Below are 21894 nucleotides of genomic sequence, written 5' to 3'. Positions count from 1 at the left end.
GACACTTGTTTACAGTTTGAGACGTGAAACAAGAAGGCAGAATGTCACTTTGTTCTACCTCAGCTGGGCACAGTGATTCCGGTCATCTCAAAAATTTTCACTAGTCTGAGCATGCGCATGTCCACAAATGACCTCGAACGTGCCACAAGTGTTGATTTTGGCGTAATTACTAAATAAATTTTAGTAAGTAGGCAAATTGGAAAATACAGAATCTGCAAATAATGAGAATTGGCTCTATGTAAAATTACAAAAACACAAACATAATTGTAACCAAATACATATATACTTTTTAAAAGAATGTAGTATTTTTTCTTTAGCTTTTTGGTTGCTTCCCCTTCTCATTCTCCTTCCTCTCGTCTACTACCTCCTTGCCTACTTTCACACCACCGCCACCCAGGGCAATTTATTTGGATGACTTAATTCACATCATTCCATCTTTTCCTTATGCTTACTTAACCATGTAAAAAATAAACATATACACAGAAACAGATACTGTTTTACAAAACTGGAATCATATTAAACACTCTTATCTCCATCTTGCTTCCCTTAATATCTCATAGAAATTCATGCAACTCAGCCAGTATATCTCTAATTCAATCTTTATAATGGCTGTGTAATATTCCATGATTTGGGGGATGTATCTATTTTCCTATTGATAAACATTCACTTTGTATTTGTTTTATTTTTGCTAGTACAAACAATGCTGCAATAAAGTTCATAGAAAATATATTCTTTTATCTCTATGGGCTACTGGGAAAGGGATTACTGACTATTGCCAGATTATTTTCCAGAGAGTCTAACAGCTGACTGTTAGAGTACTCATCACATATCCCTCAGCTTATCCCATATCTTAAACTGAGGCTCTTTTAAGAGCTCCCAGAAGCAGATAGTGACATGAGACAGCCTGCTTTCTCATGAATTCTGAAATAAGCAGATGGCATCACAAGAGGGTCAGCTTCCAACCACGACGCCAGATCATAATTCCCTAGGATTCTCCTATATAGTCCCCTCCATATTCCTCCTTTATATCCTTCTCATCATCCTTTTATTTTTCAATTGTCCATTAGTTTCAGGACTTCCCTGAGCCATGTCTTCCCTTTTCCTTTCCATGTCTGCCCTGCTTATCATTTCCTTCTCAATTCCTCATTTACCTACAGATATTCAGGGCCCCTAATGGTTGCCCATTTGTTCCCCTAAACCTCTCTGACCTCTACTTCACAAACAAGAACATTTGAGATACTAACCAAGAAATTCACTGCATTGCCACCGCAGTCTGACCCCATCACCAAAGGACCCTTGCACACCATTTCCTGGAAGTGACTGGACTGGTTCCCGCTGGCCTCCAGTCTTGGTTTTACTCCTTAATACAGCCTCTAGTAATCAATTTTCTTCTTTCTCTTGTAAGTTTCCTCCTAATTAGATGCCTTGCCTCCAGAACCCTTTCTCAGCTTGAGACCACCATCAGAGCTCAAGAGATGGTTCAGCTAGTGCTCCAAGGAGAGTGCCAACTAGAAACTGTCGACTCTACAGACGGTTTCACTGAGCCTTGACCACAAACTCCATAGAAATTACTCTAATTCCTAAGATTGTTTTAACACAGATGATGTTTGTCTTGAACAAGACAGGGCACTGACAAGGCCAAACACAGACCTTTCCCCTTTTGCCTGAACCTGCTGACAAGGCCAGACACTGACCCTCCAACTTCCCATTCTTTATCTCATGATTGATTTGCTAAGATTAAAACTGTTTGTCCCCTCAAGCTGGCTAACCCCAGAGAAAAACATTTCCTGTTCACGTAACTGACTGAGACTTTTCCTGCTTGAAAAACAACCCCAACTGTAAATCACCCTGTCTGTAACTTGTTTACTGCTCCCTATAAAAGTCTAAGGCAAGACCACCCTGCTGAGACACTCTGACCTTTGGATCTTGGATGCTCTCTTGATGGCCTGAAAAAAACCAATTTCCTTGTCTGATTTTTGTCTTTGATATAAATCACAAGAAAAAGTGATCAAATAATAGAGTACTAGATGTACAATGAAATTTCGTCGATCTTAGATTAGTTTTAGCATTATTATTTCTTTTGAAAGGGCAAAAAACCAACAAATGGACCAAGAAACAGAAATAAATCCGTATTATGTGGGAATTTGATAAATGATATATAAGGCACCATCAAGGAATGGCCAAAAATGTTTAATTGATGGTACTGGGCAAATTAGCTCACTCTACGGAGAAAAGTAAAGAAAATAAAGTTGAATCCCCACCTTATATTAAGTAAAAAAGGTGGGTCTCAGACTGAAGTCCTAAATTCAAAAGATAGTAAGTCTAATGGAAGAATATGTAGAAGAATATCTATGTGAGCTAGAAGTGGAAGGAAATTTCCTAAGACTCAAATAATGGATACGTTTGAGTACATCAAAATTAAAGATTTCTGATAAACAATGTACCTGTTGGCAAAATTAACAAAGACATGACAGACTGGGAGATGTTTGCAAATCTATAACTGACCAGGGATTACATCAAGGACAATAGATTTTAGATTATGATTTGTAGACCATTATTGGGTGATAAATTCAATTTAGTGAATTGCAATCAGAATTTTAAAAAATAAAGTAGAATAGAATAGAAAATATCAGAGTTCAAAATAAGTATTAGGAGAATATACTCATCAACCTTTTGTTTACATTATGTAAATAAAAATGTAAATTAAAAATATACATATTGGGCCGGCCCCGTGGCTTAGCGGTTACGTGTGTGCACTCTGCTGCTGGCGGCCCGGGTTCGGATCCCGGGCGTGCACCGATGGACCGCTTCTCCGGCCATGCTGAGGCCGCGTCCCACATACATCAACTAGAAGGATGTGCAGCTATGACATACAACTATCTACTGGGGCTTTGGGGGGAAAAAAAAAAATATATATATATACACATAGTGTGTATTGGTTGGGAATATATATTTACACAGACATATATAAATACATATTTACAATTAATCATATATTTAATTATACAGACTTGATAGATACTTAATATGTAATTATATATTATTGATATGATCAATATATACTATAATTAATAATTACATAATACCATGTAAGTTAAATATATATGCATATACTGCATATTTTAACTGTTAAAAATAGTTGTCTTTAGGTAGTAGCAATATGGATTTTTCCTCCTCTTTATTCTTTTCTGTATTTTTAAAGTTTTCCACAAGTTTATATTGTTTTTATAATACATAATTTTACTATTAAAAAGTCACCTATGTGATAGAATAGTCTTTTCAACAAATAGATATTTTTCCAAAGAAGATAAATAAATGTCCAACAAGCACATGAAAAGATTCTCAACATTGTAGTCATTAGGCAAATGCAAATTAAAACCACACTGAGACACCTCTTCACATCCACTAGGATGTCTATAATAAAAAAGATAGACAATATAAAGGATTGACAAGGATGTAGATAAATTGGAACCCTCTTGCATTGCTGGTGGGAATGTAAAGTGGTGCAACCACTTTGAAAAACCATTTGGCAGTTCCTCAAAAGGTTAAACCTAGAGTTACTATATGATTCAGCAATTCCACCCCAAGGTATTTACTCAAGAGAAATGAAAACATACGTCCATACAAAGACTTGTATGTGAATGTTCATAGCAGCATTATTCATAATAGCCTAAAGGTCAAAACAACCCAAATGTCCATCAACTGATGAATGGATAAACAAAATGTGGTATATCCATATAACAGAATACTAGTTGGCAATAAAAAGGAATGAAGTACTGATATATGCTACAATATGGATGAACTTAAAAACATTACAAAATGTGAACATTGTGAAAGAAGCAAGTCTCAAAAGATCACATACTATGTGATTCATTTATATGAAATGTCCGGAAATAGCAACTCTATAGAGACAGAAAGTAGATTAGTGGTTGCCTAGGGCTGGGAATACAGAATGGGGAGTAACTGCTAATGGGTATGAAATTTCCTTTTCAGTTGATGATATAGTCTAAAACTAGACCATGGTGATGGTTCCCAACTCTCTAAATATGCTAAAAACAATTGAATTGTATGCTTTAAACACATTAATTTTATGGTATATAAATTATATCTCAATAAAGCTGTTTAAAAAAAGTCATCTATGTATGAAAATAATGCTAGAACTTTTATACGAAAGAATTTTGATAATTCAAGAGAATAAGAAAAATGCCCTTTCAGAAGGAATTATAACTGCTAAAATTAAGATCAACCAAATTTCATTGTGCATGTAGTAAACATTGTAGGTATAACTTTTGGATAAAGGTAGGGTAGGTGTGAAAGACAGGGGACAGCCATCAAGCTTGCCTTTACTGGCAGGGATGGTTCAAAAGATAAAATCCTGAAATTGTTCCAGATCCCATAGATAAGAACATTTCATTCTGTAGAAGAGTCTTTTGAATCCAATGCTGACATTTGTTAGAATGAATCAACAACTTAAGGACATTTACATCTAAAGTCGTATAAGCATCGTCTTTGGTGGAAGGTCATCGTGAATGGGCAGTCTTGTAGGCATTACGGTGAGTGCCAGAACATGCTGCTTATCCCTAATTTCAGTAACGAGGTAATGCCGTAACGGGGAATCACCACAATTTTCTTATCATCAGTGTCTCCGAATAAAGTCTGATTACGTAGAGAAAAAACAAAATATGAAAAACATCTCTTCTCATAATATTGTTAAATACATTCATCTTTTATAGAATTAATACAATTACAATTACAATATTGTAAAATTTATAAAACATAAAAAATTAGAAACAGCTATTATCCTCTTACCCAGCATACAACCACTGTTAATTTTGTGGTCTATTTTCTCAGTTTTTATGTTTTAAACAAAAGTTGGATTGGATTGTATATCTGGATTATATAGTATGTGGTATCTTATAAGTTTTTTGTTCCCTTAACTCTGTATTAAGATGAGTTTATTATGTCTTTTTTCCTTAAAAACCTGACTTCAATTGTATTCTACCATACAGATGTGTCAAAACCAATTTAACCAATTTCCTATTCTACATTTGAGTTAAGGTACAATTTAGGTTGCTAATTGATTACTGTTATAAACAATAGTAATAATTGTGGTGGTGAACCCCCCTTATAGAGGTTGCCATTTGGTTCACGTGCATTGGAATGAGAAAAGTGGTTGCTCACAAACAGCGTCTCTTCTGATTAGAGAGGTGTTCATGCTGATGATCCGAAGCCACAGCTGTTTAAATTTTTGAATATCAGCCCTGCTTCTACCTAATTCTTAGTCTTCAGTTAAGGTTGTTTCATTAGAATAAATTCATTGAAGTGGAACTACTGAGACAAACAGTATGAATATATTCAAATCCTTTGAAGTATATTGCCAAATTACCTTCCTGTAAGATTCTATCAACTTACATTGAAACTGCTGTTCTTATTAACACTAGGTATTATTATATTTTCAGTCTTTGCCAATTTCTCTTTTCATTTTAATGTTAGCATCCTGTATGTCTCAGAACTTCAATGACTCCAAATGGCTATTTCCTCAAATGACAAATTCCATATCACTCTTTGTCACCTTGTCTTTCATTCTGAATAAAATTCTGACTAGTCACACACCTTGTATCCAAAGTGTGCTGTTCCCTGTTGCTCCTTTATATCTAAATAAACTTTAAAAACCATCATCATTTCCTTTAGCGTTTTACAGATTATTTAATTTTACTCCTCTTAATACACATTTTTTAAAATTTACTAAAAGGGTAAATATTATTTTCTGAGGGCAATCTTGCACAGCCCATGAGTACCCGCTTAGCCCACCTCTTAGGGCCTGGTTGGGGGCGGGGGTTGACTTTCTATGTGGGCACATGTTAGAGAAAGCTGGACCGATGAGGATTCTCTCTCTGTGCCATCAGTGGCCTAAATAGCTCCGTGCCAGGGTCTTTATGCCAGGGTCTTCAAGCCAGGGTAACATTAGTCTACTGCCCAGTTCTTATCAAGATAAGAGGCATTTCTCTAGAGGGCTGCCTGACTGTCTATTCCTATAGATGTTCTATTTTAACCTAAGATTAAGTAAGATAGAGAGTTGCACACCATAGTACATCATTTTAGTTCTTTATAGACCTGTTTTCACCAAACTACACATAGACAGTATTCCAGTGTTGTACACTGAGTGATGTTAAACAAATATCTACTAAACTTATTTTTGTAATTACTGTTTGGATGTTGTTAGGCTTATTGTTCCTCACATCATACAGTGTTTTCTTAATGAAGTTATTTCTCTTTGGACTCGAATAATGGCTTTCGCTGACCAAGGCCTTTACTTTTATTTTAAGGATACTATGATTAATTTAAGGAGACTTTCTACTTTCTCAAGGCTACCAGGAAGCTAGGAACCAAATGTGTAACCCACTTCCCCTCTATCAAAGAACCTTAAGATATTTCAGTGCTAACTTAAATCCTGATCATGTATTTTTCTTTTACTCTATTTTTTCTTTCTTTTTGTTTTTCTCACTTGAGAAAATCTTTAGAAACCAGCTCCTATCCTTTTGAAATTAATTTTTTTGGTGGATCCCAAGTTATCTTCCTGTAAAATTCCACCAACTGGTACCTTAATAACTGTGTGTGAAAGTGCCCATGTCATTGCATTTGAATCACCAGCAAGAATTTGGGGTCCCCTCCATGAAATGACACCATGCCTCAAATTCAACTTTATTCACTAAGAGTTTCTCTTTCCCAGACTGGAAGATATAGCACCAGAAAAGTGGCAGGTTGGCCTTCAGTGCTTCCTGGATGAGGATAATCCTGAAAGCTGCACTCCGAACACAGATCACTACCACAATTGTCAGAATCAAGCTAGGATGGAGGAGCGGTACAGTGCCACTTTAAGCACTGTGTTTTGGGGATCTGGGGACCACTGGATAGGATGACACTCTCTAGCCGGTTTTTCAGTGGGACAGTTAAGGTGGATAAATGGGACATTAAACCAACATAGTATCCTAGGAAGTTCAAGAATCATTGAATATTTTGGGTTTTTGGTCTTGATGGTCAGCATATGTCTCCATTATGGAAAAGTGTGTCCATGATCTTTTGTGGAAAGTGGCACAGAAACTTGATGCTGGGGTGGTCAATGTTGTACTTATCAAATTTGAGAAATAGTTGGTATTGATGAAGTTGTCCTAAGAGAGTTCGGGTAATAGTTTTTGTGAGATTGGGTCCAAGGAGTGCATTAAGATGATGCTGAATGGATATTCAAGTCCAGCCGGTCATCACATAGTCTCTTCAGAAACTATTGGAGGGCCATCAAGGTATTGAACAGGCCAAAGTTTACTGCCATGGACACAAAATTATCCGGGTCTTCTTTAGAAGGAAGTCTTTTATTTATCTCACTCAAGAATAGGTATCTAGTGGTACACGTTCATCCAGAAGACCAAATTTGTGAATCTTTGAATTTGGTCTTTGAGCTCATTTGGTTTAGGACAAGGATAGTGATGGGCGTACAGAGGTATCTCATTATGGTTTTAATTTGCATTTCCCTGAGGATTTATGATGTTGAGTACTTTTCACACGCATATTGGACATTCTGATAGTGTCTTATGGAGAGTGTTTGTTCAAAATTTGCCAATTTTTATTGAGTTGCTTGTCTTATCACTATTGACTTGTAGCAGTTCTTTAGATATTCTGGGTGCAAGTCCTTTGTATTGAGAGTGTGGTCTCCCTGTCTATGGCTTGTATATTAATATTATCTTTTGAAAAGCAGAAGTTTTTAATTTTGATAAATTCCAGTTTAGCCATTTTCCCTTTTATAGTTAGTACCCTTTATGTCTTGTCTAAGAAATCTTTGCCTACTCCAAAGTCATTAAGATAGTCTTCTATGTTTTCTTCTAGAAGCTTTACGACTTTAGCATTTTTATTTAGGTCTATGATCCATCTAAAATTAATTTTTTTTAAAGATTTTTAAAATTTATTTATTCTTTTCCCCCCAAAGCCACAGTAGATAGTAGTATGTCATAGCTGCACATCCTTCTAGTTGCTGTATGTGGGACACGGCTTCAGCATGGCCGGAGAAGCGGTGCGTTGCTGTGCGCCCGGGATCCGAACCCGGGCCGCCGGCAGTGTAGTGCACACACTTAACTGTTAAGCCACCGGGCCGGCCCCTAAAATTAATTTTTGTGTATAGTGCGAGGTAGGGGTCAAGTTTAATTTTTTTCACATGTATATCCAGTTTATCCTGTACCATTTCCTAAAAAGACTTTGCTTTCTCCAATTGAAATTCATTGACACCTTTGTTAAAAATCAAATGACTGTATATGTGCGGGTCTGTTTCTGGACCCTCTCTTTTGTCTCATTGAATAGAATTACCGTAGCTGTATAGGAAGTCATGTAATATGGTAGCGTAGGTTGTCCAGTTTTGTCTCTTTTCAAGATTGCTTAGCTATATTTGCATTCCCACTTAAACTGTAGCCCCAGCTGATTGAATATACAAAGAAGCAATTCACTTTGTCCAGTTCACACTCAAGGGGGTGGGGAGTTAAAAGCTTCACCTGCTAGAGGGACACATATCAAACAATTTATAGTTGCGTGCTTAAATCATCATAGTACTTAGTAAATTTGGGAGGAGATACTTGAGGCTTTCCAAATATCACGTTTTTCCTTCAAGTTTTGCCCACTAATTTTAATATTCATCAATGGATTATGCCATGGTGTTCTAATAGTGATTTTCTATTTTCTCCGCTTCTTCCACCTATATTATTTATGATTCATTAAGGAGGAATTTATTTATTCAATCATTTATTTAAATCATTATGGACACATGAATATTTATTGGGTTATCATCCAATATTATTTTGTATCTTGTTGTTCAGATTGTTCCAGCTCTAGCCATTGGAAGTTATTTCAGATTGGCATCTGTGTCCTTTGGACATATTTCATCCTTTTTATTTTTTTGAGCATTTCCTTATCTTTTGGCACTACAAGGTGCTTTAGGCTCATCTTGTATTTTTCCTGACACAGCCCTCAAATTAGCCATTTTTCTAAGGAGCTCTGGATCCTTTTATTGGAGAATAATATTTAGAAACCTAGATCTGGGCACCAGATGTGCTTGTCAATACTGGAGTATCACTGCTTCTAAGCCTTCACAGAGAACAGAGATAGGGGAAGGGGATACATACACGTGCGCCTATCTGTATCTGTCTCTATCTATCTATCAAAATAAACAACAGTTTATACTGATATCTCCCACTTTAACCCAGCACAACAGGGCTCTTTCTAGCCTCTCCTCTCTTGCTTCTTTGTAATTTCTTTCTCTGACGGTGAGAAACCTGGATCCCATTATCTACAATTTATTTACTTATTTGCTCAATCCTAGAATATACATAAAGTAGCTTCAGAATTTCTAATCTATACCCCTTTAAGAAACAAATTTAACTACAGTTAAATGTTTATGTACAGTTTATTTTGTCTTTAGCCTTACAGTACCCAGTCAAAACACTGTTTTTTCCCAAACTTACTCAGGTTGGCTCCTTTCCTCCACCATTTCATTGAAGTCATATCATACATTTGCAATACAGTTAGATTCATTTGTTACAATGTGCATTCCATCCTGAGCTCCCTCACCATCCTGGATGATTTTTTTTAATTGCATACAGTTAGTTTCACTGTTTGTGGTATACGTTTCTAAGGATTTTGATAAATTCAGAGTCATGTATCCATCACAACAGAAACATATAGGACAGTTCCACTACTCTAAACACATCCAAGTATGGTCAACCCCTCCACCTTTCCCCAACTCCTGGCAACCACCAATCTATTTTCTACCCCTACCGTTTTGCCTTTTCCAGAATGTTGTATAAATGGAATCATACAAATGTGCAATTATAGCCTTTGGGGTCTGGATTCTTTTACTTAGCCAAATACATTTAAGATTCATTCACGTTGTTGCATCAATTAACCGTTCATTCCTTTTGATTGCTGAATAGTATTCAATGGTATGGATGTACCACGGCTTGTTTGTCTACATACCAGCTGAAGAACATCTGGGTTTGTCCAGCTTTTAGTAGCTAGGAATAAAGCTGCTATAAACATTTGTATTCAGGTTTTTGTATGAACATAAGCTTTCAATTCAACTTGGGTTAATACCTAGGAGTGAAATTACTGGGTCAAAGGGTATGTGTATTTTTATCTTTAGTAAAACTACCAGATTGTTTTCCAAAATGGCTGTACTATTCTGCATTCCTACCAGCAATGAATAAGAGTTGTCATGACTTTGCAAATTCATCCATATTTGACATTGTCAGGTTCCCCCCACGCTAACATTCTAATAATGCTTATTTGCCATATGTATATCTTCTTTTGTCGAGTGTCTGTTCAGATCTTTGGCCCATTCTAGAGGCTGATCATTTTCTTATTGTTGAGTTTTAAGAGTTCTTTATAAATTCTGCATTCAAGTTTTTTTTACTGGATATATGATTTGCAAATATTTTTTCCCAGTCTGTGCCTTGTCTTTTCATTCTCTTAATAATGTCTTTTGCAGTGCAGAAGTTATTAATTGCAATAAAGTATGCTTCATTTTTTCTTTTATAGATTGTGCTTTTGTGTCGTATCTAAAAACTCATCAGCAAATTCAACGTCATGCAGATTTTCTCCTACGTTTTAGTCTAGGAGTTTTATAGTTTTACATTTTCTGTGATACATTTGAGTTTACTTTTGTATAAGATTTAAAGTATGTGTGAGGTTGTTTTTTTTGCATATGGACATCTAGTTGTTCCAGCACTATTTATTGGAAAGGCTATCTTTTCTCCTTTTTATATCTCTGTCAAAAGTCAGTTGACTGTATTTCTGTGGATCTATCTTGGGGCTTTCCATTCTGTTGCATTGATTTATGTATCTATCCTTTCACCAAACCACACTCTTTTGATTATTGGATAATTATAGTAAGTATTGAAATTGGGCAGTGTGAGCCATCCAAATTTGTTGTTTTTGGAATTGTTTGGATAATTCGGTTCCTTTGATTATAAACTTTATATAAATTTATATAAAAATTTTAGGATCAGCTTGTCTATATCTGTAAAAAAATTTTGAGGGATTTTGATTGGAATTGCATTTAATCTATTGATCAAATTGGGGAGAACTGACATGTTAACAGTATTGAGTCTTCAATTCATCAACATGGTGTATCTCTCCATTTATTTAGATCTTCTTTGACTTCGTTCATCAGTGTTTGTACTTGGCAGCATGCAGATCCTGCACATATCTTTTTTTAGATTTGTTAATACACATTTCTTTTTTGGTAGAGGGTAGAAATCAAAATTAAAACAATAGTACCGTTTACAATAGCACCAAAACCACGAAATACTTGGCTATAAATCTTTTAAATTATGTGCAAGTCCTATATGTTGAAAACTACAAAACACCGATGAAAGAAATTAAGGAAGATCTAAATAAATGGAGAGATATAGCATGTTCATGACTTGGAAGACTCAGTATGATTAAGACTTCAATTCTCCCCTAATTGAGCTTTTGATTCAACACAATCTCCATCAAAATCCAAATAGATATTTTGTAGAAATCACACCAAAACCTGTACACAAATGTTCATAGCAGATTTATTTATACTTGCCCCAAACCAAAATATACTTCTAGTGGTAAATGGATAAACATACCATGGTTCATCCATGTAATGGAATACTACTCAGCAATAAAAAGAAATGAACTACTGATACTTACAACAACACAGATGAATCCCAAATGTATTCTGCTAAGAGAAAGAAGCCAAACTTACAAGGTTATATACCATATGATTCCATTTATGTGATATTCTGGCAAAGAAAAAACTGTAGGGACAAAGACCAGATCGATGGTTCCCAGGGAGTGGGAGTGGGAGAGGTGATGACTACAAAGGGTCAGAAGAAAACTTTTGGGGAGTGATGGAAATGTTCTATATCTTGATTGTGATAGTGATTACATGACTGTTTACATTCATTTATCAAAACTTGTAGAATTGTACACTAAAAAGGATGAATTTTACTTGCATGTAAATTATGTCTCCCTAAACTGTTTTTGAAAAGAGCAGAAATCACAGTAACAATATTAGACAAGTTTGAGTTCCAGGAAAAACATATTAAATGATGTAACAATAATAACAAAGAGTATAATACAAAATAAAACATCAATTATTATGAATATTTACACACCAAGTCCAAATATGTAAAGCAAAAACTGTAAGACCTACAAAGGGAAAGAAAAAGACAATACTACTGGATGACCACCATTCTCCACACAAAGGTAAACAACGATAAGTATTAGGAGAATCTAAATAATATGATTTTCTAAGTAAAACTGGTATAAGACATACAAATCAAATATTATTCTCTGGAAATGGAGACTATGTCTTCCTTTCAAATGTTATTTGAAATCAATCTCTTTATTGGTCCATACAGAGATGCTGAATTTAAAACTTTTGAGAAGAATAAATTGAAATATTCAGGTTATATGATACTTTCTTAGTAGATATTCTCAAGATAGTATTTAGTCTGAATTTTTTTAAGTTCAACGTTGCAAAGTGATTAAAACCAATTACTAACCCTCTTATCAACTTCAAAACTTGGTGCAAAATAGTTTGATTCAAAAACAGTTCTCCATACATGTATTATTAACATTTAAACTATAACCAACTTGTAAGAGAAGTAACCCAAATCATTTTTACCTGTATTGTCATTGGAATATCAACCGGATAACCTCATCAGTTTTCTTTAACAAAGAACACATTATAAAAAGTGTTTCTAATCTTAATGGCACTTGTTTAAAGAAAATTTTAAAAAGTAGATAAATCAGTTTTCAACCACTATTCTTTTGTTCCGTATAAAGTGGGTGGGGAAGGGACATATTTTGGTAAAGAATGACCAAGAGGGCCATGATGATGGTCAGCATTACTATGAATGGGAGGGCTTATAAACCTATGAGGCTCTTTATTTCTAGGCAAGTTGGCAATGCCCAAACATTATCCAAAATCTAACCATAATCTGGAAAAAATGCCATAGGGAAAAAGCAAAAACAATGACAACAATAACTTACTCTTCCCGTGTGTCAATACCCTTCCTTCTTCATATTCAAGACCCAGCTCATATGCACACCATCCCTTGGTAATTACAGATAGGGCAAGACTTTTCCCCTACCCAAACTCTTTGCTAATTTTATTGATTTTAAATCCTTCTTTCCTTTAAATTTATTCATGTTGATAATCATGTCTTTGTGATGGCACCATATCTGAATATTTTTGGTTTAACTTATATGTTTTTCCTACCCAGTAGATTCCAGGTTCTATAAGGAAAGAGGCCATGTTCTCTGCATCTTTAGAGCCCCAACACCCAGTACCTGGCCTGGTACACAGAACATGCTAAATAAATAAATACTAAATGAATGAATAAATATGTGTGAATCAATAGACATTAATGAACTCAGATTAGGAAAGAAAACAAAGAGGAAATTATTTCTACCAAATTAAAACAAACTATTAGAATCCAAAAGTTTTGTTGCTTCATGAACTATATGCTATTTCTAAACTCCAAAATGATAGAAAATGAGCACCTCAAAGCTGAGCTATATATTACCGTATTAGAAAAAAAAGAGGTATCTTCAGTATAGAATAAAAATAAAAATAAAATTAAAAACAGAAAGGCCGTGAATAAACATATCTGTTCTAATATCAAACAGGGGCTCAGCTAAGGAACAAAATGTCACTGTCATCACCGAGGGAAAAAGCTCTTTGGAGGAGCAAAAAATCTGCTCTTTCTCCCTTATAAAGGTCTGTACAGATTAGTGAGTGCCTAGAACAGCGCCTGACACTCAAAACATATTTGTCAATAAGTGAATAGTATTCAATCAAGAAACTCAACGTGTGGGAATAAATGATCAAATCAATAGCTGAAGAATAAAGTAGCAAGCTGGGAGATCAAGGGAAGAAGCATTCTAGATGGCGTTGGGGTAGCAAATGGGGATGAAAAGTATAGTACTCAGTAAAATTAAATAAATCTAGGAGTTTGTATAAAGTAGAAAGAAAAGGGAAGCCTGGTGAAGCCTACCATAGATAGTCTTACTAGTGAGTTTATAAAATCTTTATTTAAATCAACACTTCCATAAAAGAGAAGAGGGAAAGCCGCCAAACTCATTTTATGATTGAACTACTTTTATGGCCAAACCAGAAAACAGACAGTACCAGAAAATTATAGGCTCTTTCCACTTACATTTATGGTTGTAAAAATCCAGAATAAAATATTGGCTAGCCAGACTCAACAGTGTATCAGAAAAATAAAACAAAGGATCAAGTAGGGTTTATTCTAGGAATGCAAGAATGGTTCAAGTCAGGTCAAATTATAAGTCTAGAGGGCAGAATGACTGTGGCTATAACTTTTCATCTCCCAGAAAAGAACTTTTCCATCAGAAAACTAAACCTTTACTTCAACATGCCCAAGAGCCTACAGTCAGCATAATTAACCAATAATCTCTCCAAGGTCAGAGAAGAGGCCTCCCTCCCTATAGGTATTGAAACACGATGCAGCACAAAGAATCGCCCTGAAGATCACTAGCTGCTGTGCTGATCCTCCTGGACACTCCAGTGTATTTACCAGGTCTTGAAGGGGGAGAATGTTGTGCCGTTCCAGAAAGGAGATTACTGGTTGCCATAAACTGAATAAGATTAGCCATCATCAAAACGAAAGGCCTTTATATCATTACCGTTATTATCCTAAAGTTTTACCATTATGCTAAAAATTTAAATGTCTCTAAATACTAGATACTTGTTTATATTCCCCATGGTTTTAAAGGTGTTCCTATGATGCTAATATCTTTTACCTAGAACTATGTGTGTAACAATAAAAAATTATGCATGAGAATAGCCCTGTTTTGAATATGGAACTAACCAAAATTTATTCATAAAACTTAACTAAGAAAGGTCTCACAGGCAATGGTGTTGTCTGACTTCTTTAATTTTCCCTGCAGATACCAAAACAGTGCTAGTTGCACAAGTGCCTGATAAGTACAGACGGTCCCTGACTTAACGATGGTTCGATTTATGATTTTTCGACTTTACGATGGTGTGAAAGTGATACGAATTCAGTAGAACGTGTACTTCGAATTTGGAATCTTGATCTTTTCCCGGGCTAGTGATGTGTGGTAAGATACTCTCGTGATGCAGGGCAGCAGCAGCGAGCCAAAGCTCCCAGGCAGCCCCATGATCATGAGGGTGCCCAGCTGATACACTTACAACCATCCTGTACCCATCCAACCATTCTGTTTTTCACTTTCAGTACAGTATTCAATACATTACACGAGACAGTCAATACTATATTATAAAATAAGCTTTGTGTTAGATGATTTTGCCCAACTGTAGGCTAATGTAAGTGTTCTGAGCACATTTAAGGTAGGCTGGGTTAAGCTATGATGTTCAGCAGTTTAGGTGTATTAAATGCATTTTCGACTTAACGATATTTTCAACTTATGATGGGTTTATCTGGATGTAACCCCATCGTAAGTCGAGGAAGATCTGTACTTGTTAAAACTGATTTGAGTTTGAGGGTAAATTTGAAGATGTTTCTAAGTGTAGGACAGTAGTCATTTATTAGGAGATTTAAATGTATAGGTCCTACTAAAAGTGTTGAAGCCAAGGTCTTCTCCCTCAAGTGAAAATTTGAAGCTAAGGGGCAATCTAACAGAGGTTGTAGTATAATTTTCTTTTATTATAAAAATACATCCTTGCTGCCACAATCACTCTTTCCGTAGCCATTCAGCTCATTTGTATTGAGGAGGGGAAAAACTATATAGGAGCAGAAAGAAAGGTAAAGAAGGCTCTTCACAAGGTTGTCTACACTTACAACAGGAGCAGGGGACATCTCCTATTTCAATTTCACCGTTAGAAAACCTTAGATCCTTTTGTGTGGTTTTCTTCTTTCAGACATGCGAACTGAAAGTAAACCAAGAATGCCTTCGTGAAAGATGACGTGAGTGGAACCATATTAAAATAGAGCCGGAGTAGCAATTTCAGAGCAATTGCCTAGCACATCTTGTTTTCTTTATCTTCCAAACCACCAACATTCCAAGAAGTCAGTAAGGACAAGAATATCCTGTCTGTAAGGACTGATGAAACTGGACTTTGCTGATGACCGAATCGCCAGCCAATCAATGAAGGACAAGGCAGCCTTTTGTCTGATGACCGAATCTCAAGCCAATCTATGAGGGACAAACCTAGCCTCACCTCCTCTAGCACCAGTGAACTCTTCTTCTTCTTCTTTCTTCTTTTTTTGTGAGGAAGATCAGCCCTGAGCTAACATCCATGCCAATCCTCCTCTTTTTGCTGAGGAAGACTGGCCCTGAGCTGACATCTGTGCCCATCTTCCTCCGCGTTATATGGGACGCCGCCACAGCATGGCCTGACAAGCGGTGCCTCGATGCACGCCCGGGATCCGAACCCCGGGCCGCCAGCAGCGGAGCGCGCGCACTTAACTGCTACACCACAGGGCCGGCCCCAATGAACTCTTCTTTAATACAACTCACCTCATCCTCCCTTTTTCCCATAAAAACCCTAAGCCCCTCTAATGTAATAGGGACACTAGTTGGGTTTCTACCTGATCTGTGCTCCCTGAATTGTAATTCTTTGACCCCAAATAAATGCTTTGCCTCTTAAACTGGTTTCAGTTTTTGTAGGTTGACACCTCTAACAGATTCAAATCCATACACAGCCTGAAATGTTTCCACACATCCTACCATGCTCTCCTGTACTACACGAGGCTACGCAATGTTCCATCATTTCCCTGAGATTTTTCTTCTACTCCTTTGTTGCTGATATTTCTTCTGCCCTGATTCTGCTCTCTTTTTGGCCTCTCAAAACCTTTATCATAACACCTCCTCATTACTTTGTTACTACCCTGAGCATAACAGTCTTATATGAAATTTTTTTATGTGCATCTTAGTCTTCCACTAGATTGTGAGCTCCTAAAGAAAAAGAATCATGGTTTATTTATATTTGCATCTCAAGCATCTCACTCAGTACCCAATATATATTAGGCATTCAATAACTGTATACTAAATAGAATCACTATAGTTCTTTTTTTAAGCACTAATTTAAATCTTATCAAATTGCCCATTAAAGACATTCTTATGCTACATTTGAGAGAATACCTTCAGAGGTAAGGACAAATTATCAGCACATTAGACTTTTGAAAAATAATTACCAAAGTCAAATGAAAATGGAAGACGCCAGAATAAATACTACTCATAATTCTCAAAGCAGGAGTAAGCCCTTTTGATGTAAAGAGGGCAATAAGCTTCTCTTTGTCCTTTGAAAATGCATCTTGCCCTAAAAAATATCAATTTTTTTTTTTGTGAGGAGGATCAGCCCTGACCTAACATCCGATGCCAATCCTCTGCTTTTTGCTGAGGAAGACTGGCCCTGAGCTAACATCCGTGCCCATCTTCCTCCACTTTATGTGGGACGCCGCCACAGCATGGCTTGACAAGCGGTGCGTCAGTGCGCGCCCGGGATCGGAACCCAGGTCGCCAGCAGTGGAGTGCGAGCACTGAACCGCTAAGCCGTGAGTCCGGCCCCAACAATCAAATTTTTGGGGAGAAAGCAAAGTTAAAATAAGTAGAGAGAAGAGTATATTGTGTTCACCCTTAAATAAGGGAGAGACTTTAAAGTACATATAAACAAGAGACTGTTATTGCCACCAATAAGTCTAATTCAAGTTAATAAAAAATAACCTTTACAATTATAGTTTTGGAATTATAGATTATGTTACTAAAACTGATATAGTGAAAAGACGTGGCCTCTTAAAACTAGGCAACCTCTTTTGAATTTTGGCTCTGCAAGATACAGGCTGAGGACGCTAGGAAAATGAGTTAACTTTATTCCAGTGAAGATTAAAGCTAACAGATATTTTTTGAAAACATCTTACATGGTGTTTTTTATGTAAGAGGTGTACAATGAATGTTAGTTCTCTCTGTTTATATTTATATAATGCTGTGGAGTTTTCAAAGCATTATTTTATGTATTCTAATCTTTTATCCTAATCCTAACACTGTGAGTATTAGCAGGTAATGTTATCCCCACGTCATGTAACTAATAAGTAGGAGAGTTAGTTAAAGGTATTAGAACCTAGATTTTTTACCTCTTAGTACTGCTGTCATTATATCAAGATATGATTCATGATAAAAGAATAGAAGTTATAGTAAAACTCCCTCATCTTATAAACGATGGGCTAGAGACCTGGAAAGCGACATACTCGGAACATACAGCTGGTTAGTGGCAGAACTAGATTAGAACCAACAGGTAAAGGGTTAACACACCTTTTCCCCTCCTACATGAGCATTTGACCTTTCGTTAACTTTCTCACTCTGTTTCGCTGGTAACATGATCAAAAAGGTGTGTTAACTGTGTTCCTAGGCAGTATTGCTTGTGGTAAAAATGATCCCTGATTGATAAGCTGCATCTAGACTGTGAGAACTATAAATACTTGATATCCTCGGGCTTCCCTGAGTGTGGTGACTCTAGTCACCTGGAAGATAGGCCTATGAAGTTGTCACAAGCGATACTGCTCCTCTGGGACACAGGGCTTCTAAGCTAGGGCAGCTCCACATCCGCCTGATGTGTGTCTTATATCCGTGAACTTGAGCTCATCCTAGGGGTTAAAGAGAACCACTTCTGCATAGGCGTGTGGACAGCTATGAGGAGCCCTCTCAAGAGCAATGCCTGATGCTCTCCTCTGGTAAGCTGGGGATCCTGTACTAGATCCTCTGACTAGACTAGGGTGGTCTTATGAGTCTGAATGTTTAGAATCTAAACATTAGACAAACCTAAGAAGACCCCTTGAGAGCAGTGCAGGAACCCGTCTCTTAATACCCAATCAAATATTCTTCCTACCACCTCATACTTAAACAAGTCCTTAAAATGGTAGATAAACTGCAGTAAATTCAAATGAGACAGTAGCTATTCTTCTGCTGTGGAAATAGGGATAGAGCACTATTACTTGCAAATTCTAGTCATGAACCAGAAAGGTTGCATGAATGATGGAAAAAACATGCGCTTCTGAATGGGTCTGACTTGTGTTCAAATCCCCACTCTGCCATTTCCTGTTAAGCAAGACACTCAAGTTTTCTGAGCCTCCGTTTTCTCATCAATAATATGAAAATGATACTTATCTTACAGGATTGTTATATGCAGCAAATGTATGTAAAGAACCTGGTATACAGTGGACACTCATTAAATTGTCTTTTATTACTATTATTTCTTATCCTCCAAATCAGGAATCAACCCAAGTTTTCCAGAGCACGTAGCTTCCCCTTCCAATGTCAACAGTGAAAGATTCTGGTTCAAAACTAGTTCTCTAGGAGAACCAGAGATGCTGATCCTGGCACTATAGAAATTTTCCTCCATGGTTGAGGCCAACTGAGTAAATCCTAGGACTCTTCTGAATAAAACGCATCCTACCAAGACATGTTGCCATTATAGTGTCTCCTGAAGAAGTTTTCTTTGACAAACGTTTTCCTGCTGGTCTGTTTATATTTCTATATTAGTTTTTATGCTTAATATACATGTACAGACATATCCAAAACATAAAAGATTAAGAAAATATACCAAAGTTTTAAGTGTGGTATGATTTTAATTTTTCTTCTCTCTGTTTTTATTTTCTAAATTTTCCGGTTATTACCCTTAAAATCAGAGAGACTGAAAAATACCACTCCCTTTTAATTTTATACATATCATAATGATCCCCAAAGCTGCTTCTTTGGAGTGCTTTCTTTGTATTCACTTGTGTATTCACTTTTCAACAAATATTTACCAGTGGGATGCTGCGAATTGTGCTGCTTTATCTGAACTTCTCTTACAACACGATGCTCTTGCGTCATATTTGTGTTCTGTTCTCCCCGGAATTTGATAATAAAGTGTTTTTACTCCTCAATCACTTATTGAACACCAACCGTGTGTTAGTCACTACACTAGATGGGCATTACAAAGAAATGTGACAGAAAATTAGTACCACACTTGGTGCCGGGAACAGACAAGCAAGTAAACAGCAGAATCAGGCTAGTAAGCATGATAATATAGAAATGTGCACAGTGTTGTGCTACTTAAAGGAACGAAAAACTGTTTATCGAAGAAAGCTGGGGGAAAACTTCTCAGTAGAGGAGACATTTCAACTGGGTCTTGAACGATGGGTCAAGTAATCTCGGATGAGAAAGTAGCAGGAGGCTGGCAGGGAAGGAGGAGCTTGGCAGGGGAGGAGGAGGCTGACACAGAGGAGAAGCCTGGCAGGAAGAAGGAGGCTGGCAGGAAGGAGGAAGCTAGCAGGGAAGGAAGAGGCTGGCAGGGAAGAAAGAGGCTGACAGAGAAGGAGGAGGCTCACAGGGAAGGAAGAGGCTGGCAAGGGGGAGGAGGCTGACGGGGAGGAGGCTGACGGTGGAGGAGGAGGCTGACAGGGGAGGGGCTGACAGGAAAGGACTGCCTGGTGAGCTGGGGCCAGTGGCGTGGGATCCAACTCCGAGGCAGCCAGAGGTTATAATGACACTGGCTGGCGTCTACCACCAGCCCAGCTCAGCGCTCACATCATATGTCATTCAATATTTACTCCTCACACCAGCGGGGGTGGGGGAGAGATGGGCAAACTGAAGCGCTGAGCTAAGATGACTGGCAGCTGGCGCCCCTCCCCAACCCCTCCCAGGCCACAGTCGCCTACGTGGGAGCTCTAGGTGAAGGGGCCTGATGGATGGCAGATGGGGTTGGAGCACATGACCTTGTTTGGAGGTGGAAGGATGTTTGCCGCCCTTCCGGCCTTGTCCAATCGGTCACCAACTCCTCTTCCCTTCCCTTCCCTCCGCACAGCACTGCAGTTTGCCCAGTACATCCAGGTTTCAGTCACTGATACTCACTACACTCAGTCATCCTCTTTGCTCTCCACTGGCATCCAAGTTTTTGTGCTCCTCACCAATTGGAGGGATTACCAAGTTAAAAAATGATTTTTTCTTTTCTGGGAATTGTCCCAATAAACAGAGGGGCTAGGTTGAGTTGCGTGACCCTGTCCCCCGGCCACAGCTGATTGATCTAGGGAAAACCATCCGATTTAGACTTCTTCAGCCGGTCAGGTTCCTGCTGAGGATTTTTAACTTGAATCAGAGACCCAAGATGGAAGTTGTAGTTGTATGTGGCGGGGGAAGCTTAGTCACACCGCAGTGTGTGAAAAGGTCTGGCCAGGAACTCCCGCTGCTGTAGCCTGGAGCTGCCTGGTTAGTGCAGGATCACGGACCCATCAAGAGTAACATGAAGGAGTGGGCAGGAGAAGGGGGTGGATATTAGTTGACTACTGAAAGAGGAATGTTGGTACTTCAGGTTAGGATGGTTGCTTCTGATGGTGCTGAGAAATTCAAATCCCAAAATTATTGATCTAGACAGAATAGTCTTGGTCAGAACTATTTTGTAACTCTTCTGAATGAAGCTCTCCTTGCCTGTGGTCAAAAGCTGAAATGATGAAAACCTGGCTCAGAACTGATTTTGTGGATTTCCAAAGTAGACTGCCAGTTGAGTTCACAGCCCGGGTAGATTTCTTTGATGAACATCAAAGTGGCAGATTATACTTCGCAAGATGACTGCAACAAACCCTCCTGACCCATAGGCTCTTTGCCATGTCACTTGCCACTCAAAAGAGGTAGAGTCTATTTCTCCTACTTTTGACTCTGGGTTAGCCCTGGGGACCACCTTGACCAATCGAATGAAGCAGAAGTGACATTCTGAGACTTCAAAGTCCAAGTATTAAAGAAAATCTGGCAGCTCCCACTTTTGTGTTCTGGGGGAAGACAACTGCCATGTAGGAAGTCAACTACCATGATACCACATGTCTGTGAGTGAGCCTAAGCTAGCTC

The 21894-nt window shown here is 37.6% G+C and overlaps 1 protein-coding gene across 1 annotated transcript in view; it reads left to right on the top strand.

Moving 5' to 3' along the window:
- LOC147913896 (uncharacterized) overlaps positions 1-16278 on the top strand; it is a 53847-nt gene extending 37569 nt beyond the window's left edge. Inside the window, exons 3-4 of the mRNA XM_087448551.1 lie at positions 14986-15159; positions 15938-16278. Of these exons, the coding sequence (XP_087304677.1) occupies positions 14986-15044 (59 nt within the window). The 3' untranslated portion in view covers positions 15045-15159; positions 15938-16278. The remainder of the gene's footprint in view (positions 1-14985; positions 15160-15937) is intronic.
- Positions 16279-21894: the final 5616 nt, after the last annotated feature.

The sequence above is a fragment of the Ceratotherium simum genome, chromosome 24 (assembly GCF_057802395.1).
Source record: "Ceratotherium simum simum isolate JZ-2026a chromosome 24, ASM5780239v1, whole genome shotgun sequence".
Classification (NCBI taxonomy): domain Eukaryota; kingdom Metazoa; phylum Chordata; class Mammalia; order Perissodactyla; family Rhinocerotidae; genus Ceratotherium; species Ceratotherium simum.
Note: the sequence above shows the minus strand (reverse complement) of the source record. Positions and strands in the feature narration are given on the sequence as shown.